We start from the raw sequence: 19,572 nt of genomic DNA, 5'->3' as shown, positions 1-19,572 counted from the left end.
CGAAGATGATATCATCAACGTAAATTTGGACTATCATAAGGTGGTTACCTTCTCTCTTACGAAAGAAGGTTGGGTCAACCGAACCTTGTTTGAATTTAGACATTTTTAGAAATTGAGTGAGAGTTTCATACCATGCTCTGGGAGCCTGTTTTAGGCTATATACCGCTTTGTCAAGAATATAACAGTGATCTGGATGCTCCTCATTTACGAAGCCTGGCGGTTGCTCAACGTACACAGTTTCTTCAAGTTCGCCGTTGAGAAAAGCACACTTGACGTCCATCTGATAGACTTCAAAGTTTTTGTATGCATCATAGGCAAGAAAGATACGAACAGACTCTAATCTTGCAACTGGAGCGAAAGTCTCTTCATAATCGATACCTTCTTCTTGACAATAGCCTTTCACCACTAAGCGAGCTTTGTTACGAATTACGTTCCCTTCCTTATCCATCTTGTTTCTCATTCAGCTCATCTTGCATGGCCTGAACCCAGTCAGAATGATCAAGTGCTGAATTAACAGTCTTCGGTTTAACTTTGGAAACAAAGGAGTTGAACATGCAAAACTCTACTTGAGAAAAGAGTGCAGCTTGTTTCGCTTTGATCTGTGATCGAGTTAACACTGTTTCTGAAGATTCTCCAATAATTTGACTATGAGGATGATCTTTGGTCCATTTAATAAGCGGTGGATAGTTTGGATCACAAGAGGGATCTAATTCTGCATTTATTTCTTCTTCCAATTCTGATAGAGTATCATCATAATTGACATGTGTACTCTCCCCCTCGAATGATGACACTAATTCTGGATCAGAATGTTCCCCTTCTTTTGGACTTTCGGTTGAGCCAGATGATTGTGACGTTGAATTCTCCCCCTGGAATGAAGGACCTTGATCGTGTTGTAGAGTCGGACCCTCCCCCTGGACAGAAAGACGGTCATTTGAAGGTTCACCTTCGACTGGCCTCTCGGTTGCTTTAGGTTGATCAGCAGCCATCTTTTGAGCAGCATCATTGATGATTTGCTTTAGACTATCAACCTTGTTATCTTTCGCCATTAATTCAGAATGAATTGCCGTTGGAGGCTCATAAAAAAGAAGCATATATTGCTCGAAAAGATTTGAAATAGGGGTTGTTACTTGACCAGTCTTTGGAAAGATTTCCTGAGTTGTACCTTCGGTTGCTTTCATCTTCTTGACATATCTATCGTCAAAAGTGACATAGTATGTTTCTTCAATCTTCTTAGAGTGCTTGTTTAAAACCCTATATGCCATAGAATTCAGGGAGTAACCTAAGAATATTCCTTCATCAGCCTTAGCATCGAACTTATTTCGCTTCTCTTTAGAGTTGAAGACGAAGCACCTTGAACCAAACACATGGAAGAATTTCACGTTCGGTTTGCGATTGTTCAAGATCTCGTAAGGAGTGTGGGAGAATTGCTTGTTTAGATATGATCTGTTCTGAGTGTAACAAGCGGCAGCTATAGCCTCAGCCCAGGAATACAGAGGCAATGAATCGAAGCTGAGCATAGTGCGAGCTGCTACGCACAGAGATCGGTTTCGCCTTTCGACGATTCCATTCTGCTGTGGAGTCGATGCCATAACCAGCTTTCATCCGAATGAGCCTTCGTGAGTAAGCAAACTGTTGGTTTACCTCGAATTGGGTTGAGGTTCAAAGGCTACATTTCCCCCTTTCGCTTCGATTCCAGTAGAATGTTATTTGACTTCTTCTCAACGATTTCTGAGCCTTCATCATCAAACGATACCTTCAATCCAGTTCCAACTACCAGCTGAGATACGCTGATAAGATTGTGTTGGAGCCCTTCAACATACGCGACCTTTCTGATTGAGAAATCACCATTCGTAATCATTCCATTGCCTTTGATAGTTCCAAACGAGTTGTTGCCAAACTTTACAATACCACCATCCTTGAGAGACCTAAATTCCCTCAGTTCTTCCTTCCTTCCTGTCATGTGACGCGAGCAGCCACTATCAATATACCATTCTTTGTCAAACTGCTCGTCACGCATAACCTGCAAAAATTAAGCAGATTTAGGAACCCAAAGTTTCTTGGGTCCTTGTGAGCCTTTTACAGGAGAGGGAATAGTAAGAGAGATATCAACCAAATAAGTACGTTTAATTAAAGTTGTTTCATCTTTTCTTTTTATAGTGAAAACTTTAATTTTATTTGACTTAGATTCGATAGACGTAGGATTTGAAGTGTTGACGTCTGCATTCTTTTGGAACTCTTTTGGACGTCTGTTATCTTCTGGAAAGAGCTTTCCTTTCCCCTTTAAATCTTTGGAAGAATAAGAATTGGAATGAGAAGAGTTAGGTTTAGAAGCGACATTGGATCTTCTGTTCGTTTGATTGGACTTGTAGGTTTGAGGACCGAAACCTCTCTTTCGGTTGATGTTGGGTTGAGGACCGAAACCACTCTTTCGGTTGATATTGGGTTGAGGACCGAAACCGCTCTTTCGGTTCCTTTCAGTCGAGGGACCGAAACAACCCTTTTGGTTCATTTCAGTTGAGGGACCGAAACTATACTTTCGGTTCCTTTCTTGCTGCGAACCTAAGCTTTCCTTTTGGTTCCTTATCTCCTTTTGTTTTGAAGGTTTTTCATAGTGAACATAATTAGGATTTTGAGATCTCCAGAATTGCTTCCTTTCGGTAAGGTTTTTCTTGTACCTCACATTTCTTTGATGCTTTCTTTCTCTCACCTATTTTGGGTTTCTGTGAATGTTAGCCTTTTTCTCAGAACTTTGAGTATTAACATTGCACCTAGGTGAATTGGTTTCGCTTGAAATAACCACTTGCTCATCTGAAGACTTTTTAGTCCCACTTGTGCTCGGCTCATCAAAACGAGTAGGATCATTAAGTGGTTCGGCTATATATTTTCCTCTCACTCTCCATGTGGTCTTCTGTGATAGACCTACTGTTTCATCAGCATTGTCAATAGGTGCTGACCAGAAGAATTCATCACATCCGTCAGCATTATCTTCTGCTACTATCGCCGTCAGTTCAGCTGTTTGTTGCTGAGTTACTCCATTAACCTTGTATACTTGATTTGGAGTGGATTGTGCCTTTTGATACACAACCGCTTTTTCTTTAAGGACTTTGGTCGCGTCTTTGGATAGTCGAGCGTATTCAACTGAATTTTCAGAAATAAGATTTTTGTGGGTTTTAGGTTCGCTCTTGACAAACTCAGAACAGTCCACCACATCTTCTACAGAGATTTCACTCAGATCATCGTCCTTATTAAGTAAAGATGCACTTTCAACATTAATTTTATTTTCTAAACTTAATTTGGCATTAACCGAGTCAAATATCTGTACAGTTTCGGCTCTTAACTTCAATCTATCATTCTCATCTAACAGATTTTTGAGCATGTCCTTATGGTCCTTGGACTTTATGTAGGATTCAATTTTGTCAAGACCGATTTTGTTTGTAGGTGAGATCTCATCAGAGGATACAACACTTTCACAGATGTAAGCTTCAGCATCGATTTCATCCTCCTTTAACTCAAGGAAGGGAAAAATCATGCGATGTATCTTCTTTCCTATTTCACAATCGAGATGCAACTGTGTGATATTAAAATAAAGTCTTTTAGCAATCAAACAAAACACATTTCGTTGTTTTAACAGTTTAAGATTGTCTCTTTGCAAATAAATTGACTCATCCTTAGACCTAATCAACTCTTTTTCCTTCAGCTCAATCCACATCCTCCTTTCCTCACTCTTCGACGATACCCTGCTAATTTGATCAGTCAGGTTAGAGTTTGTGACACGGGTTTGGGAAAGACTACTACTTATACTAGAAAATTTAGATTTTAAGCTATTCAGTTCCTTTTCATAGTTAGTAACAGGTATTTTTAGAGAAGCAAGAATATTTTGTACCTTCTTGATCAACTCATCACATTCATTGATCTGTGTACTAACAGGTTTCGTAGCAAAACACCTGTCCTCTCGCTCCTTCTCACCTTCTATTCCTCCATCAGTTGTATATCCTCTCATCTGGGATACACCTTCGGTCACCATGAAACACCTTCCAGCAGTGTGTTCTTCTTTTACCAGCATCGCCTTGCCATGAGTGGGTTTTCTTACTTCTTCGTCCTCTGAGTCTGTGGACCATACTTCCACGCCACCGAATTCATCACGGTAGTCTGTATCCTGTACAATCAAAGCATTCATAGTTTTATTGTTAGCAGCAGACTTTCTTTTCTTGATATCCTCCAGTCGTCTGATGAGGCTCGCTTCCTCATCATCATCATCCGTCTTTTCTGCCCTCTTTTTCAGCATGCAGTCCTTGGCAAAGTCATTCTTGCCTCCACAGTAATGGCAATCAAATCCTGAGTCTCCACCAATTTTCACTTCTTTCTTGGACTCTTCTGACTTTGACGCTATCTTCGGTTCCTCCTTAACCTTTTCAGCGCTGTAACTTCCCTGCCAGTTTCGGTTCTTGTTGGCTGGGAAGTTTCTTTTAATGAACTTTCTAGGATTAGACACCATCAGGGCATACTCTTCACCGGTTAGATCGTAGTCGGCAAGATCCAATTCCTCTTCTTCTTCAACATAACTTTTTCCTTTAGAAACAAGGACTAACGAACCCAAGCTAGAAACCACATTCGTTTCCTTAGACAGTGCACTTTCATGGGATTTAAAAATTCCCACCAGTTTCGCCAGTGAATACGATTTAAACTGTTCATGTGCTTTAACAGTAGATACGACAGCCATCCATTCAGGTCTTAGACCGTTCATGAATGTGACCTTCTGTTCAATAACCTTCCTTTCGATCCCATGCTTTATCATTTTACTTAAAAGATGATTAAAGCAATCAAAATCCTGAACCAGTTTCTCTTCGGGCTTCTGTTTGAAATCACCAAATTCAGAAAGCAAAAGAGTTTGAATCGAATGTTCCAGATCTGCGTCAGTGGAATACAATTCTTTTAGCCTGTCCCATATCTCTTTAGCTGTAGTGCAAGAATTCACCAAACGAAACGTATCTGACTGCAATGCAAACCTAATCATTCTTAAGGCTTTAATGTTACATTTAAACTTCTCTTTCTTGTCTTGAGGAATGTCTTTCACATCACTCACAAGCTGATTGTACTCCTTTTGGGTTTTGACAATCCTTGAGGTGTTTGAATGAGCAAACTGGCCAACTGTGATAGCTTCCCAGATCAAGTACCCATTATCTTCTGAGCCAATCACATAATCTTCGAAGTGATGCGTCCAAACCTCATAATCCTGAGTGTACAAGATTGGAATCCTAGTCGTTGATCCGATACTGTTGGAGATGTTAATTGGATTGGTTTGCGAATCATCCATGGCCATTGTGATGAAGTTTGATCGATAACCTGTTTAAGATCAGACTTGTAATTTTTCGTTAGAGAAAGATCGATAATTAATGAGATACGCCAATATGGAATGACGGCTCGATTAATATCAATCAATGCGGAAAAACCCTAATAACTTCTTCGACAGAAGAGATGTGTATGAATTACACAGTCTCCTGCTCTGATACCAATTGAAGAGAATAAATCTCAGATCGATTAGATCTTTCACAGGTAAAAGATGAAGATTAAACAAAACAAACACAATAATATTAAGAACACAGAACATAATCAACGTTATGCTTATGATTCAAATATAGTCACGCCTCAGCATAGCTCTATGAAGAACTTCCACTGTAGAGGCGAGCTAGGGTTTACAATCCTCAATCAGAATAATAATCAAAAGCATTTTTACAAAGGCTGCATGCATGCAGCTTAAATACTAAACCCTAGTGAAAACATGCACGGTTGGACAGGCCCAAACCGGCAATCAAAACTGGGCTAAGGACCGAGCCCATGACTCAACACTATAAGCCCAACAACTTCTTCCATGCGTATCTTCAATCATCAATTCTACTTCAACTCGGTTCGTGATGGAAATGCCAGATGATGGGATAACTTCATGGATTAGACCAAAAGTTATTTCTTTCTGCCAATCGAAAATGTACTTCTCCCGTACTATACATATTATCTATTTGGACGCATTCTAAAGGCAAGATACCTCTCTTACGATATCTTTCGATAGGTATCATTCACTATCATAAGCCATCTATTTTCTCATTCTATCATGGTTCGCATCACTTTCTGAACTTTCGTCATCGTGATAGGTTCGGGTGTAGCTGCAACGACCGATGCATGGCCCATCACATTCTTAGGCTCATGTTATCGTCTTCCTCGTATATTTCCTAGTCTATCGTTACCATGACGTTTTGTACACCAAAGCAGACATTCGGTGTACCGAGACGAGAATTTAAAATACGAAAGCTTAATTTACAATAGACGTATCAATCTCCTTATTACTCCGAAACGTTACATGCCAGTTCTAATATCGTAATTAAACGTTTAGAATCCTGAGCACATAAAATTTCTAGATCCGGTCGGCAACTGTCACACCCTGGCCTTCGGCGGAAACACCGGGCTGTGTAACGTCATTTCTCGTATCATAGTTATCAACTTCCTGAAAACACATGCATTTTAAAATACGTCAACATGAAGTTGGTGAGTCCACAGGTTTTGACACCATATAAAAATAATACATTTTCCTAGTTCAAAAGTATAGTTTTGAAAGTATCATTTTGACTCTCCAACATTTAGTATATATATATCCTAGGTATAGAAGTTTACTTACCAAATAAGTAGTTTACCTATAAGTCTCATATACTATGAATATAAGTGTCTGTAATTCCATACAAACAAAAGTTTCTACGTATAAATATTATTTCAATTCTATACGAGTAAAAACCGCTACGTATTAATCTATTTCAATTCTATACGAGTATGTGTGTTAGGTATAATTATCTACTTAATATACAAGTAGTTGTTGGATTAATGTCTAAGTCCATAACTATATTTGGTATGTACTTGACCCGACCCGGCATGGTCCATTTGGGTTGCACTTCACCAGCACAATTTATATGGATAGTCTTTTGAGAATAGTATATTTATGATTTATATTAATATATTATAATTCTAATATATTAATATGGAATCATATTATTTAATTAGTACTGATCAAGAATTAATTTAGAATTAATTAAGTGATCAAAAAGAACTAATTAAATATGGACTCTTATATATATGGAATGGGCTAAGTTCATTTAGGTTGGGCAAAGCTTTCATGGATGTTCCATGGAGCTTTTAACCCATGGATCCTATGTAAATGAAAGGTCATGGGTATTAGGGTTTACATGGATGTAACCCTAATCGTCCATAATATATAAAGGGGTCCTTGGCTCACAAAATTGACACAAGTGTGTGAAAATAAGAGTGGGCCGATTTTAGTGTGCATACATATTCTCTCAAGTTCTTCCAAGGTGTTTTGGTGATTTGTGATTCCATTTGAGGCTTCCACACTATTGGGGCTAAGCTCTTAAAGCTTGAAGACATCAAGCTACATCAAAAGGTATGTCATCTAACTAGAACTTTGTAGTATAGGTGCTTCATAATATGCTAGTTAGGATGAAACCTTGGAATAGTTAATATTTGGATGTATAATAGAGAAAACATAGATCCAAGGTTTATAGGGTTGCATGTACAACATAGGAGTGTTAGAATGCTCAAAACCCAATAGTGGTATCAGAGCCATGGGTTGTTTTCTGTTATATTGATGCAAATGTTTTATTTTCAAAGTTGGAAAAAAAAGAAAAAAAAACATGACGTTTGTCAAATTTTAAGATAATTACTTGTTTTTGTGAAAAACTAATTATTTGTAAAATTTGAATCATTTGCTATATGAGTTGAATTAGGTCAAATTTAGTAAAAGATAAAATGATATGATTATTTTATTAGTTTTAAAAGTTTGATCTAAAGAGTTTTTTGAAACCTCCATAAGTTATGGATATGAAAAGGTTTTTTAAAAAAATTGATTCAAAGTTTTTTATGGAGTTACAAAACTTGGTCTTAATGTTTTAAAGAATTCCATAACTTGTTCTTAAGTTATGGAACATGAAAAGTTTCATCATAAAACAAGTATTTAACTCCATAAGTTATGGAATCCAAAAGTTTTCAAGAGTTACAAAACTTACCCTTAAGTTTTGGAATTTGGAAAAAGTTTTTTTATGATAAAAAAAAAGAATTGAATTCTAAAACCCTTGGGTTCATAACTTAAACAATTAATTAAATGGTTTTAATTTTGAATTTAATAATTGGAATTATGATGTTTTATTGAATAATTCAATTAACTCTTATGGACTTTATTAATAGATAATTAAAGTGTTTAATTAAAAGAGAATTAATAATTCCATAATGACATGGTTTAAATTTAATTAAATTAAGAGTATAGTTTAATTAATAGATTAAACCACCAAGTATTTTAAATGTCTAAAATACACCCTTATACTATTATAGTATTAAAAGTTTAATATATTATATGTATAAGAGCAAGTCGTCTTACCATTAGTAGGCCTCATTCACGAAGCCGGTCTATAAGGGGGGTATAAGGTTACTGCCTATAAAATGGCAGTTTAATGGGTGTCCACTCTCACCCACCGCTTCCTTGACTGGTGGAGGGTCGTTAGCCGAACAGGTAGGAGAAGGACTATAATTCTCCCTTCATTAAAAGTATTAATGATAAATACTAAGTAACTAAACTTTCTATAAATTCCCAATCTTAGTTACTTAGGAAAATGTGAATAAGGTGCTAATCCATGAAATTACACTTTGCACTTTGTTTAAGCTGTTAGTGGAGCGTGTGTGGTTAACCGGCACACTAACCTGGACTTAACAAGGTAGGCAAAGGGTAACTTAATGTTTATCATAGTATCGTTGGAGCGTGTGTGGTTAACCGGCACATCGATTGAGGGGTAAATATTAAGGGTACCAAGTATATTTGCATGGTTACTTCACACCTTATTTTGTGATCCTCGGCATCCCAGTCACAAAACCTGAAGGGCACACTCGAGATTGAAACATGCCATTGAAAAGTTCAATGAATCTCAAAAGAATCTAGGAGTTTCAAAACCGATTAAAACCTAATAATACATTTCGTTTATCTTGGTGGAAATTGGTGAATCGTCATTCACCTACCTTCAAATATTTTATAGCTTGGATTACGGCATCCCTCTTCCAAGTTATAAAATAGTTTGTTGGGTCCTAGCCTTAATATATCATATTGGGTGTTATATTAAGGACTTAAATCAACTTTACGTGAATTTCTCCCATTGTTGATGTCTGGTTTAGACAACAATGATCTTCCCAAACCAAGCTTTCCTAATGAATATGACTTCCCGAGTTTGGCTCATGGAAGTCATACTTCTCTTCCTCCACCTCCTCCAATTATTCTCCCTAACCCACAAGTTCAAGGTCACTCAAGCCCTAATGGCAAGCAAGGTATATGTGTGATCACATCTTAGAGATGAAGTCACATATTGACAAGCCGAGAGAGTTGGGTGTCAAAGTCTTGAGAAAGTTGGATGTTCAATCACTTTCTAAGTCACATGGTGAGTTCCTTTGGGACTACTATGAAACAAACTATGACATGAACCTTAATGATCATATCTATTTGCTTGGTGTTGCTGAATCAACAATGATTTGGAACGATAGTAAAGCAAATTTGATTAGAAGATCAACTTCCCAAAAACTTTATGGACAGTGACAATGGTGACACTGGAAATCCAGAAAAAGCATTCTCTTCCCAATGGAAAGGGATTGGCCATAGTCAACCCGGTTGACCAAATGGTAAAGAGAAAGGCTAAGTCTGAGATAGTCCCATTACCAAAGGGTCCATATGTTTATTTTGCAAAAGGAAGGGGCGTTGATTGCAAAGCTGCCAAATTTACCTAAGGATGTTAAAGTCAATAAGTTTGACTCTACATCGGGTAGAGACCATTATCTAACTCTGTTAAGTTCTATTCTGAGATCCTCATTACATGATGTGACTGGGTCACATGTTGATGTTTTAATAATCAAAGAATAGAGAGAAATCTTAAAGGAAGTATATGTTGATTCTGATCGCGAAGGTGGATTTCGATCGCATCAGAATTTTGAGCAGTTGCTTAAGAAGGTATGATATATTGCTAAGGAATAGATAACAACAATTTTCCATGTGGATTGTAAGGATAAGTTTTTCCGCAAAGTTTTAAAATAAAAGAAAATTGTTTAATTTTATTTATTTGAAGTATCCTTCCAATGGCATTTGTGGAAAATTATTGCTTATATGATTCCACTGACAGCAATATTGGAAAATGGATTTGATTCTTTCATTTATGGTAGTGTCTAAATTTACCAAATCAGGACTCTTCCTCATCGCCCAAGTTTCAATTGGACCGAAACTTGGAATCATGCAAGTTGAATAGTATGATGAATGAGAACTTTCAAGCATTGGAAAATCAAGACTAATTACTTGTTCACATGGATGTGTGAGTCAAGTGAAGGACTAAAGGGATCGAGTACACATTCTTGTGCACTGGTCATGTCCACCACAAAGCTCGTTAAGACTATTTGATTTACTAAATTTTATTAAATATGGTTATACTTACAAGTTTAAGTATAATTCTGAAACATTGGAAAAGTCTCAAAGTATGGCAGAACGAATGGAAAGAATCAAATTAGGCAGAAAGATAAAACTTTCTCAAATCTGAAAAGATGGGAGAGTACTTTAGTATCATGTTTGTGATCATCTTAATGATTTAGAAATCATATCACAATTAGTCCTCTAAAGGTCATCTTAGTGCATTCTTATGACTAAGAAGATGAGTCATGAATTGTTGAAATGGTTAGATCAGGAAGATGAGTCATACTTCGTTCCAAAACAATTCCTAGAGTCATACTCCAAGATTGTAACTTGAGTGACATATCTTAAAGAAAGGTTTAAAACACTTGTCAAATGTAAGAGTAAAAGTGTCCTACTCTTGTACATTTGAAATTGGTAAGTTGTGATGTTTTGGATAAAACAAAGAACAACTAAGGCCAATTGTGTGAAGTGTTTGTCTTGATAAAGAATCCGCACTATCTCTTGAATATTTGGCAAGATAGTCTTATATGTCAAGAGGATAGTGGGAGTCTTAAAGATCCTAAAAAGAATTTCAAGAACTAATCAAGAATAAAACTTGAGGTTCTTCACTAGCACACGACTTGAGGTTTATAACCTATCGCGTTGACATATTCTGTGCCCATTCCAGTTAAAGTTGGGTTTGCATAGGAGTTCTGAAAGTTCTCAATTGGTTGCATAACAACTTGGAAGCAATGGCAGGCCCTGTACTGCCAGGTGGCAAGAAGTTAAGATTGCATAAGTTCAGTCCATATGAGTTTGGATTTGTCATTATCCTTGTCTTGTGACTATGGTTTTGACGATTCACATGGATAAGAACACATACACCATAAAATCTAAGGGTCATAAGGTTTCTCTCCGATTCATGAAAATGATGGTGAGGAAACACTTCCACCAAGTAGATTTGAAGCAGATGGCAAAAGGTCTAAACAATTGAGACTATGATTAAGGCATCCTTTTTCATAGTTCTGAAATTGTTTAGACACACATGCATGCTATCTAAGGAAAGGTGTATGATTTTGATAAAGTTTTATCAAAGCATCTCGTATCAGTAATCTGAACCTTGGTAAGAAAGTCAATAAAGTATTGATTTCTAGAAGTCCAGCTGATTTCTGAGTATATGTCAAAGCTAGTGGGAGCATAAGTGTTATGCTAATAATCATCATGTTAGTGGGAGCATGATAATTATTGTTAGTGTTGCAAGTTAGCAATGTTAATTATAGAAAACAAAAGTTTCAATTCGTGAGGCTGCAGGGATTGAAAAAGTTGTTTTGCTATAATTAAGGGAGATGATATACTTCATTTCAGTTCTAAAGGCTTAGATTGAGACCTTAATCATCCTTAGTCAAGAATATATATATGAATTTCATGTTGGATTGGTTCAACTTAAGGAAATTCTATATATTGTGTTCTCAAAATTCGATTATGATTACGGCATCCCTCTTCATAGTCAAATTTTGGAAACATGGCAAATAAAAATATTGTAGCAAAAGACTGGTCTAGAATCATGTCTTTATGTGAGACATCATGAATCGTGTACCATTTGGTTTGGGTACAGGATCGATTGCATGTGCTATAATATTTGTCATTTCTAAATTTTTCCAAATGCCCAGAGGCATTAAGAAGGGAAAAGTTCTAGAATTGGATATGACTAAAATGATTAAGCAATTGTCGAGGACAATCTGAGGTTTACCAAAGATTGGTTGCTCAGGGACAGTTGGAAGTATAGTGGTAATTTTGGAAGGACCATAATGACATATTCTGAAAAGAGGCATCTCTTATTCAGAAGTGATAGTCAAAATGAGAATATGGAGTTGTCTCCATAGGTGGAAGTTATCTGTGTAAGATTAGAAAACTTAATGCAAGAAGCATGTCCAAAGCAATGTACTTTGAATATGAGACTTAGTTTCCATGGAGTTGATCTCCATTGGAATACCTTATAATGACTGTTGACAAGTCTTTGTGACTTTGTACATATTCATTACAGGAGGGTCAGTGCATATAAGTTTAAAATCTAAACAGATTTTGATAAATGATAGGAATTTGAAATTCTCACATTTTTCGATAAGGATTTGGGAGTGTGAAATTAGAATCATTGAAATTATGTTCAATTGGTTTATTTCACAAAGTAAGGATCATAGACAAACATAGAGTGGATACTTGGTGTATGGCAAAGCTATTGTTTAAGAAAAACATAGTGTACATGCTTGGAGCATGGGACAACTAGTGTTTTTAATTGAAGTATAAAGTTGATAAAACCGAAACAATGAATAATGAGTAATCAGTATGGTGATAAATAAAAGTGTTTATTTATATTCATAGGGTTTGATACCATATTTGATTCATTTATTCTTGTGTTTCACTTTGCATGTTTTGACTTCCAGAATAACTAAGTCTCTCTTCCTGAATGATTAAGTTATTCAAACCATCCACAGTCGGTCATATGTTGGAAGTAGATATGAATCAAGACTGTCATGGGTTGGTTTGTAGAGGTCCAAGTTGGTGGACAAAGTGGTGCTACAACACTCATGAGTGCTCATAAGTTCTGAGTATTGGATTCAACCCACGCTCATTTGAATCACTTCATGGATTTTATCACGAGTGATCATGAGACGATAATATCTTATATTCTTAAAACCTAGAGATATGAGTTGTTACTATGAGTTGGTTATACATTGATTGCACGAAAACGCATTGGTAACTCGATGTTATAAAACGTACCTTTGTGTATGATTCAGCAAGTAGTAGAACAAGCCATATGAGTCAAAGTTTATCCATTCCTTTTACCTTCGGGATAAAAGCGATATCTGTGGGCCCCTCGATGATTTAGCGATGACACATGTGAGTGCTTGGCCAAGCCAGGACTGATTTGATTTGTTCAATCAGTCAGTCATCATAAATCGAAAATCGGGAAATAAGAAATGGACAGAGAGAATGATTATAATCCATGTCTCAGTCCATATGATATCTAGAATGGAGGAAAATATGATCCCTTATCTAATGGACAAGTCATTGACAAGGTCAGAGTTCGACACCGGCTTTAAGAGCTACGATTGCCAGTTAGGTTTTGAAGTCATACTCAATAATAGTTTTAGACTTATCCAAGTGGGAGACTGTTGGATTAATGTCTAAGTCCATAACTATATTTGGTATGTACTTGACCCGACCCGGCATGGTCCATTTGGGTTGCACTTCACCGGCACAATTTATATGGATAGTCTTTTGAGAATAGTATATTTATGATTTATATTAATATATTATAAGTTCTAATATATTAGTATGGATTCATATTATTTAATTAGTACTGATCAAGAATTAATTTAGAATTAATTAAGTGATCAAAAAGAACTAAGAAATATGGACTCTTATATATATGGAATGGGCCAAGTTCATTTAGGTTGGGCTAAGCTTTCATGGATGGTCCATGGAGCTTTTAACCCATCGATCCTATGTAAATGAAAGGTCATGGGTATTAGGGTTTACATGGATGTAACCCTAATCCTCCATAATATATAAAGGGGTCCTTGGCTCACAAAATTGACACAAGTGTGTGAAAATAAGAGTGGGCCGATTTTAGTGTGCATACATATTCTCTCAAGTTCTTCCAAGGTGTTTTGGTGATTTGTGATTCCATTTGAGGCTTCCACACTATTGGGGCTAAGCTCTTAAAGCTTGAAGACATCAAGCTACATCATCTAACTAGAACTTTGTAGTATAGGTGCTTCATAATATGCTAGTTAGGATGAAACCTTGGAATAGTTAATATTTGCATGTATAATAGAGAAAACATAGATCCAAGGTTTATAGGGTTGCATGTACAACATAGGAGTGTTAGAATGCTTAAAACCCATTAGTAGTATACCTACCAGTTTCTTGTACTTAGAGTATAAGCTGTTAGGAAACATATACTTAACATTAATACTTGTATAACGACAAAGTATAATGCTTCTAAAAATTTGCTACCATGAGTCCGTAACCATGGCTATATGACTAGTTTCAAACCTCTGCTGGATGCTACAAGTTTTGCATCTTAAGATATGTTCCACACGCTTCATCAACGTCGGAACAATAAACAAAGAAAAGGACAGTTCGTCACTTGCAAACCGTTGGGTTGTAGCTAGCAACCACGAGTGGGGTTATCAACCCGTATCTTATTCATACACGACTTCCTCGCTCACACGGGATTAACAGTTACAGGTCAGAGGATTTTCCCTAAGATTTCCAATCTTAGTTGATGAATACAATAACTCATGTAGACTTGTCGAGTTCCGTTAGTTCTAGTAGTAAAATCATATTCGTGTCTAAAACCCTAAGTTATTAGACTATGCTTTAAACATTACTCCTAATATTTATAATAATTAGACAGTATAATAGCTATAACTTTAAGTTAAAACCAGGTTTTTATCTTAACATAAAACCAATAATAACAACATATAATGTTCCTAGTTTTATCTTGACATAAAACCAATAATAACAACGTATATATCAATTAACATATAGAACTTCCGAGTATAACTCTGGAACTATATCGCACACGAAATATATATAGAATCCTAAGTATAACACAAGATCTACATTAGTACAAGAACATGCTAACAAGTTGATAATAGTGGTATATATTCAAAATATTATATTTAGAACAACTATATCCCGATTATTATAACTATCTACGTTGATACTAATATACTATCATATAGACATAATAGTAATGTATATACAATATTTAGCATGCATTTTCCCTTGAAAATATTAGAAAGTGGGGCCGTGAAACTCACCCTAGTAGCGTGATTTTATGTAATCTAAGCAGAAACGGTCAGCGGTACGAGGTCGTCGGGCTCGAGATGCAAGAGGGCTTCAACAAATGAGAGAGGAGAAAGGGAAATGGTGTAAGGAAGTGTCAAGGTCGGACCTGCTATTTATATGAAGATTTTTGGCCTCTCACGTAGTGAGCCATATAGTCTCACATTGTGAGCCATGGCTGGTCACCCCGTAGACTTGCCATTTGCGTCCCTAGCTTCGGAAAGTGGCCATGTGACTCCTGACGTCGTGAGATATCCTTGCTCACGTCGTGAGCTTAGAACTTATCCCTTCGCAACCTCGTCATGCACCTTCTAGATCCGAAATGTGGCAAAATGACTCCTCACGTCATGAGTTTCTGTGCTCACATCGTGAGCTCAGTCAGATTAGGGTTTCTGACAGCTGAATCTTCGGAAGGTCGTAACTTTCGAATACAAACTCCGTTTTTGACATTATTTATATCCACACGTAGGTATTTACGAGTGCTACAACTCTCTTTTAGAATTCAATAGCAAATTCTAGTTCTATTTTTAATTTCTCTTATAATAGAGATTTATAGTGTTCGGTTTATCACAACTTCTTCACGCGAAGTCAGATTTAGATGTTCTCTATATTTTTTGAATCGTATTGATGTATACTTTGATTTATACTATAAAGTATGTATGAAAGTTCATATTTATATTAGAATTATCATGAAATACATAGTGATTTTACTACATTACTTGTTTTGACAAAACCACATTACATGATTGGTATAATCACATGTGATTATTATTGACCTATTTTGACTAGTGTTACATTCTCCACCCGTTAGAATAATTTCATCGCGAAATTTATTTTGTACCAGGTAGCACCGAAAGGTCCTGGATAGCTTCCCTGCTTCCTATTACGAATGCCCTGCCACAGCCTAACTTCCTTGGCTCCTTAACTTTGGACATTCCTTCTTGATATGTCCAATTGAACCACACTCAAAACATGCTCTTCCTCCATCGTAACCTGTTCCAGTGTTTGTTCCTTGATCTTCTGTTGTATGTGTTTTGCTCCTGCAGAAATTGGCGGTGTGTCCTTTTTTCTTGCATTGAGTGCATATAAAGCAGTTACCTAGATGGTGACGGTTACACTGAGTGCATTTTGGGAGTTTTCCTTCATACTTCCTTGGTTGTACGGGTATTGTTGTTGTGGCTGCATAATTAGTTGCCACATCTTGTCTCTCCTCAGATGATTGAATGGGATTCTTCCCATTGAATTTGCGCTTGTTCGTTCCAGATTCGGGAGACTCAGTTATAAATCCCACTTGGATTTCTGTGTTGGTTAGCTGATGAGCTATACACTTGGCACTGTCATATGTTGTAGGCTTCAATGCGATCACCATTCCTGTCACGTCATTTCTTGTATCATAGTTATCAACTTCCTGAAAACACATGCAATTTAAAATACGTCAACATAAAGGTGGTGAGTCCACAGGTTTTGACTCCATATAAAAATAATACATTTTCCAAGTTCAAAAGTATAGTTTTAAAAGTATAAATTTGACTCTCCAACGTTTAGTATATATATCCTAGGTATAAACGTTTACTTACCAAATAAGTAGTTTACCTATAAATCTCATATACTATGAATTTAAGTGCTTGTAATTCCATACAAATGAAAGTTGCTACATATAAATCTTATTTCAATTCTATACGAGTAAAACTGCTACATATAAATCTTATTTTAATTCTATACGAGTATGTGTGTTAGGTATAATTATCTACTTAATATACAAGTAGTACCTATGTCACACCCCAAAACCGGAACGGCGGGACGTTCTGGGGTGGAGGACGTCATGTACAGTAGCACAACAATGCATAATAGTAAAGACAAGCAACAACATCCATGGCATTAATATAATAATTGTAATACAAGCGTGTTTTGTATAGTTTGTGAGACACCAAAAGTATAATCAAAATAAAAGATGAGTCTTGTATGTGCTCCATCTTCTCAAAAGCTTCATCTGTACCTGTCTACTGAGGACCTGAGAATACAAGTTATTTTGAAAGAGTTTATCAGCATAAAGCTGGTGAGTTCATAAGTATTTAGTGTCATTGCTTGTATAAGAAAAATGTTTATAACATTGTAATGTAGTAGCTGATTTCAAATGTTTGTAAATACACTCCCTAGAAAACCCTATATTTTCCAGTAAAAAGTAGTCTTCTACCAAGACCCGATTGTTTGTATGTTTGTTCTTTCGTAAATGTAAAGGTTTTCCCCAGTGAAACTATCTGTATGAAAATATAGTTTTAGACTTCACTCACGAAGGGTGATTACAAAATGAATGTATTAGGGGAAAATAGTATTTTTCCTCAGCAGTATCACTGCTGGTCGTAAAGTAATAAAATAGGGACTCCAGACAGTACTAAATGTACAGCACACCTCGGGGAGTCCAAAGTAATGAAAATGTAGACTGCAGGTGGTATTAAATGAACAGTACGACTCGGAGAGTCTATTTTGGCTTTAATTCTTAATTGGTTAATTAAAGGTTTGAATGTGAACTCGTATGTAAACATGCTGATCGACGGCTGAATATCGGATGACCCTCCAGGTCATATATAGTGAGGTAGCATTCTGTCACCCCTTGGCCTTTCGGCTGGGACTGTAGCTAGCAGTCAGGATGTGGGAGTGTTTGTCCCGTATAGATCTATACACACAATGCCCGCTCTCCCTCCAGGAGACTCTGGTTACAAAGTGATACCACGATGAAGTGTCATATCGAGAAGTAGTATGTCACATTCTGTTATAGTATTCAATGTTTGTATAGTGTATAGTATGTTCTCTTGTATAGTGTATAGTATGTTCTCTTGTATAGTGTATAGTATGTATTGTTACTCAATGTAGTACTTATGTAGTGACTCATAAATATACTGACTCTTGTATGGGTCGTTGTAATAGTAGTAATGAGTAGTAATCCCTTAACTATACCTATTATAGTTAAATAGTAAGGTTGTTTGCATACCTTTGTTACACAAAGGTACTGAACTGAAGTGAAAGCTTCTATATTCATCACATATTTATGATATATAACTAAGAATTCAACGACATTCGGACAAATAACACGATACCCTAAGTCCACAACCAAACAAGGAACAAGAAATAAGGTGAGCTATCAGTCCTAAGTCCTTCAAGTCTTACTTATATAAATATACTGGTGTAGATATGGATTTGAAAATATTTCAAGTATAAAAGAGTTTGAAAACAGTTTTAGCATCTAAAGAGTTTAATAAAAAGGTTTGGAAGCTTGAAAATCCATAAGTTTGATAGCAATTTGAAAGTAGTAGTAAATCTTTCTATTTATTCTAGTTATTAATCACATGTGATTAAAGAAATAACTAGAATGTTTCAACTTGTATTCCCCCCCATAAAAGCATTTAAAATCATTTAAAAGGTTGATTAAGGGGTATGAACTCACCTGCAGTGAGTGGTTTGGATGGAAGTGTCGGGTAGGATGCTAGGTGTCAAGTGAGGACTTGAACACACCCACGGATCCTATTTAACATGTAGTGATACATAATGTCTCTAATTAGTCATTTAACAACTAATTAATCAAGTAAAGACACCTTAATACATGGAAACATTTTGTTTCAAGTGCTAGGAGTACTAAAGGGTTGCATCTACAGAGAGTATGGCCTCACATTGGAGTTTACTTCCCATTTGGTAACCACACATGAGTTTACGGTTTTTGGTCATTTCCCCCATGAGTTTACGGCCGTAAACTCATGGTAATTTGTACCATTGTGTGTTTTAAGGTCATATACCCCTCAAGGAAGTGTTCTAGGCTTGTATCCAAGGCTTAGGAAGGGACTAGGGCTCAAAATGGCCCTTCATTGGAGTTTACGGTTCTTGGACCACTCCATTGGAGTTTACGGTCGTAAACCCATGAGTTTACGGCCGTAAACTCATGGCCACTCCTACCATTTCGTGATTTGGGGTCTTTAGCTCATGCATGCAAGGTTCTAGTCCAATATCCAAGCCCTAGAAGGTGTTAGTGGCACTTATACACCACTTGATGGTGTTTACGGTTCAAGGAGATCCCTTGACCATAAACCCATGTGTTCTTGGGGATTTTTGATGTTTTTCAATGGATTAACAAGTATTCTAAGCAAGTAACTAGTTAGGAGGAGTGTACTTACTTATAGGAAGCTTGTAAGAGTGTTTAAGGGCCAAAAACACTAGTGTGTGTTCTTGGTGTTCTTGAAGAACACTTGAAGATCTAA

The 19,572-nt window shown here is 36.5% G+C and overlaps 1 protein-coding gene across 1 annotated transcript; it reads right to left on the bottom strand.

Annotated features, from left to right (window-relative positions):
* Positions 1-440: 440 nt before the first annotated feature.
* Positions 441-1,517, bottom strand: LOC145164997 (uncharacterized). The gene has a single exon (XM_079083635.1). The coding sequence runs from the start codon at positions 1,515-1,517 to the stop codon at positions 441-443; it is 1,077 nt and encodes a 358-aa protein (XP_078939761.1).
* Between the last annotated feature and the right edge of the window lie 18,055 nt (positions 1,518-19,572).

Source organism: Lactuca virosa, chromosome 3 (genome assembly GCF_052849685.1).
Source record: "Lactuca virosa cultivar CGN04683 chromosome 3, Lactuca_virosa_CGN04683_v6, whole genome shotgun sequence".
NCBI lineage: Eukaryota > Viridiplantae > Streptophyta > Magnoliopsida > Asterales > Asteraceae > Lactuca > Lactuca virosa.
The sequence above is the reverse complement of the archived record's forward strand: the minus strand, read 5'-3'. Positions and strand labels throughout refer to the sequence as shown.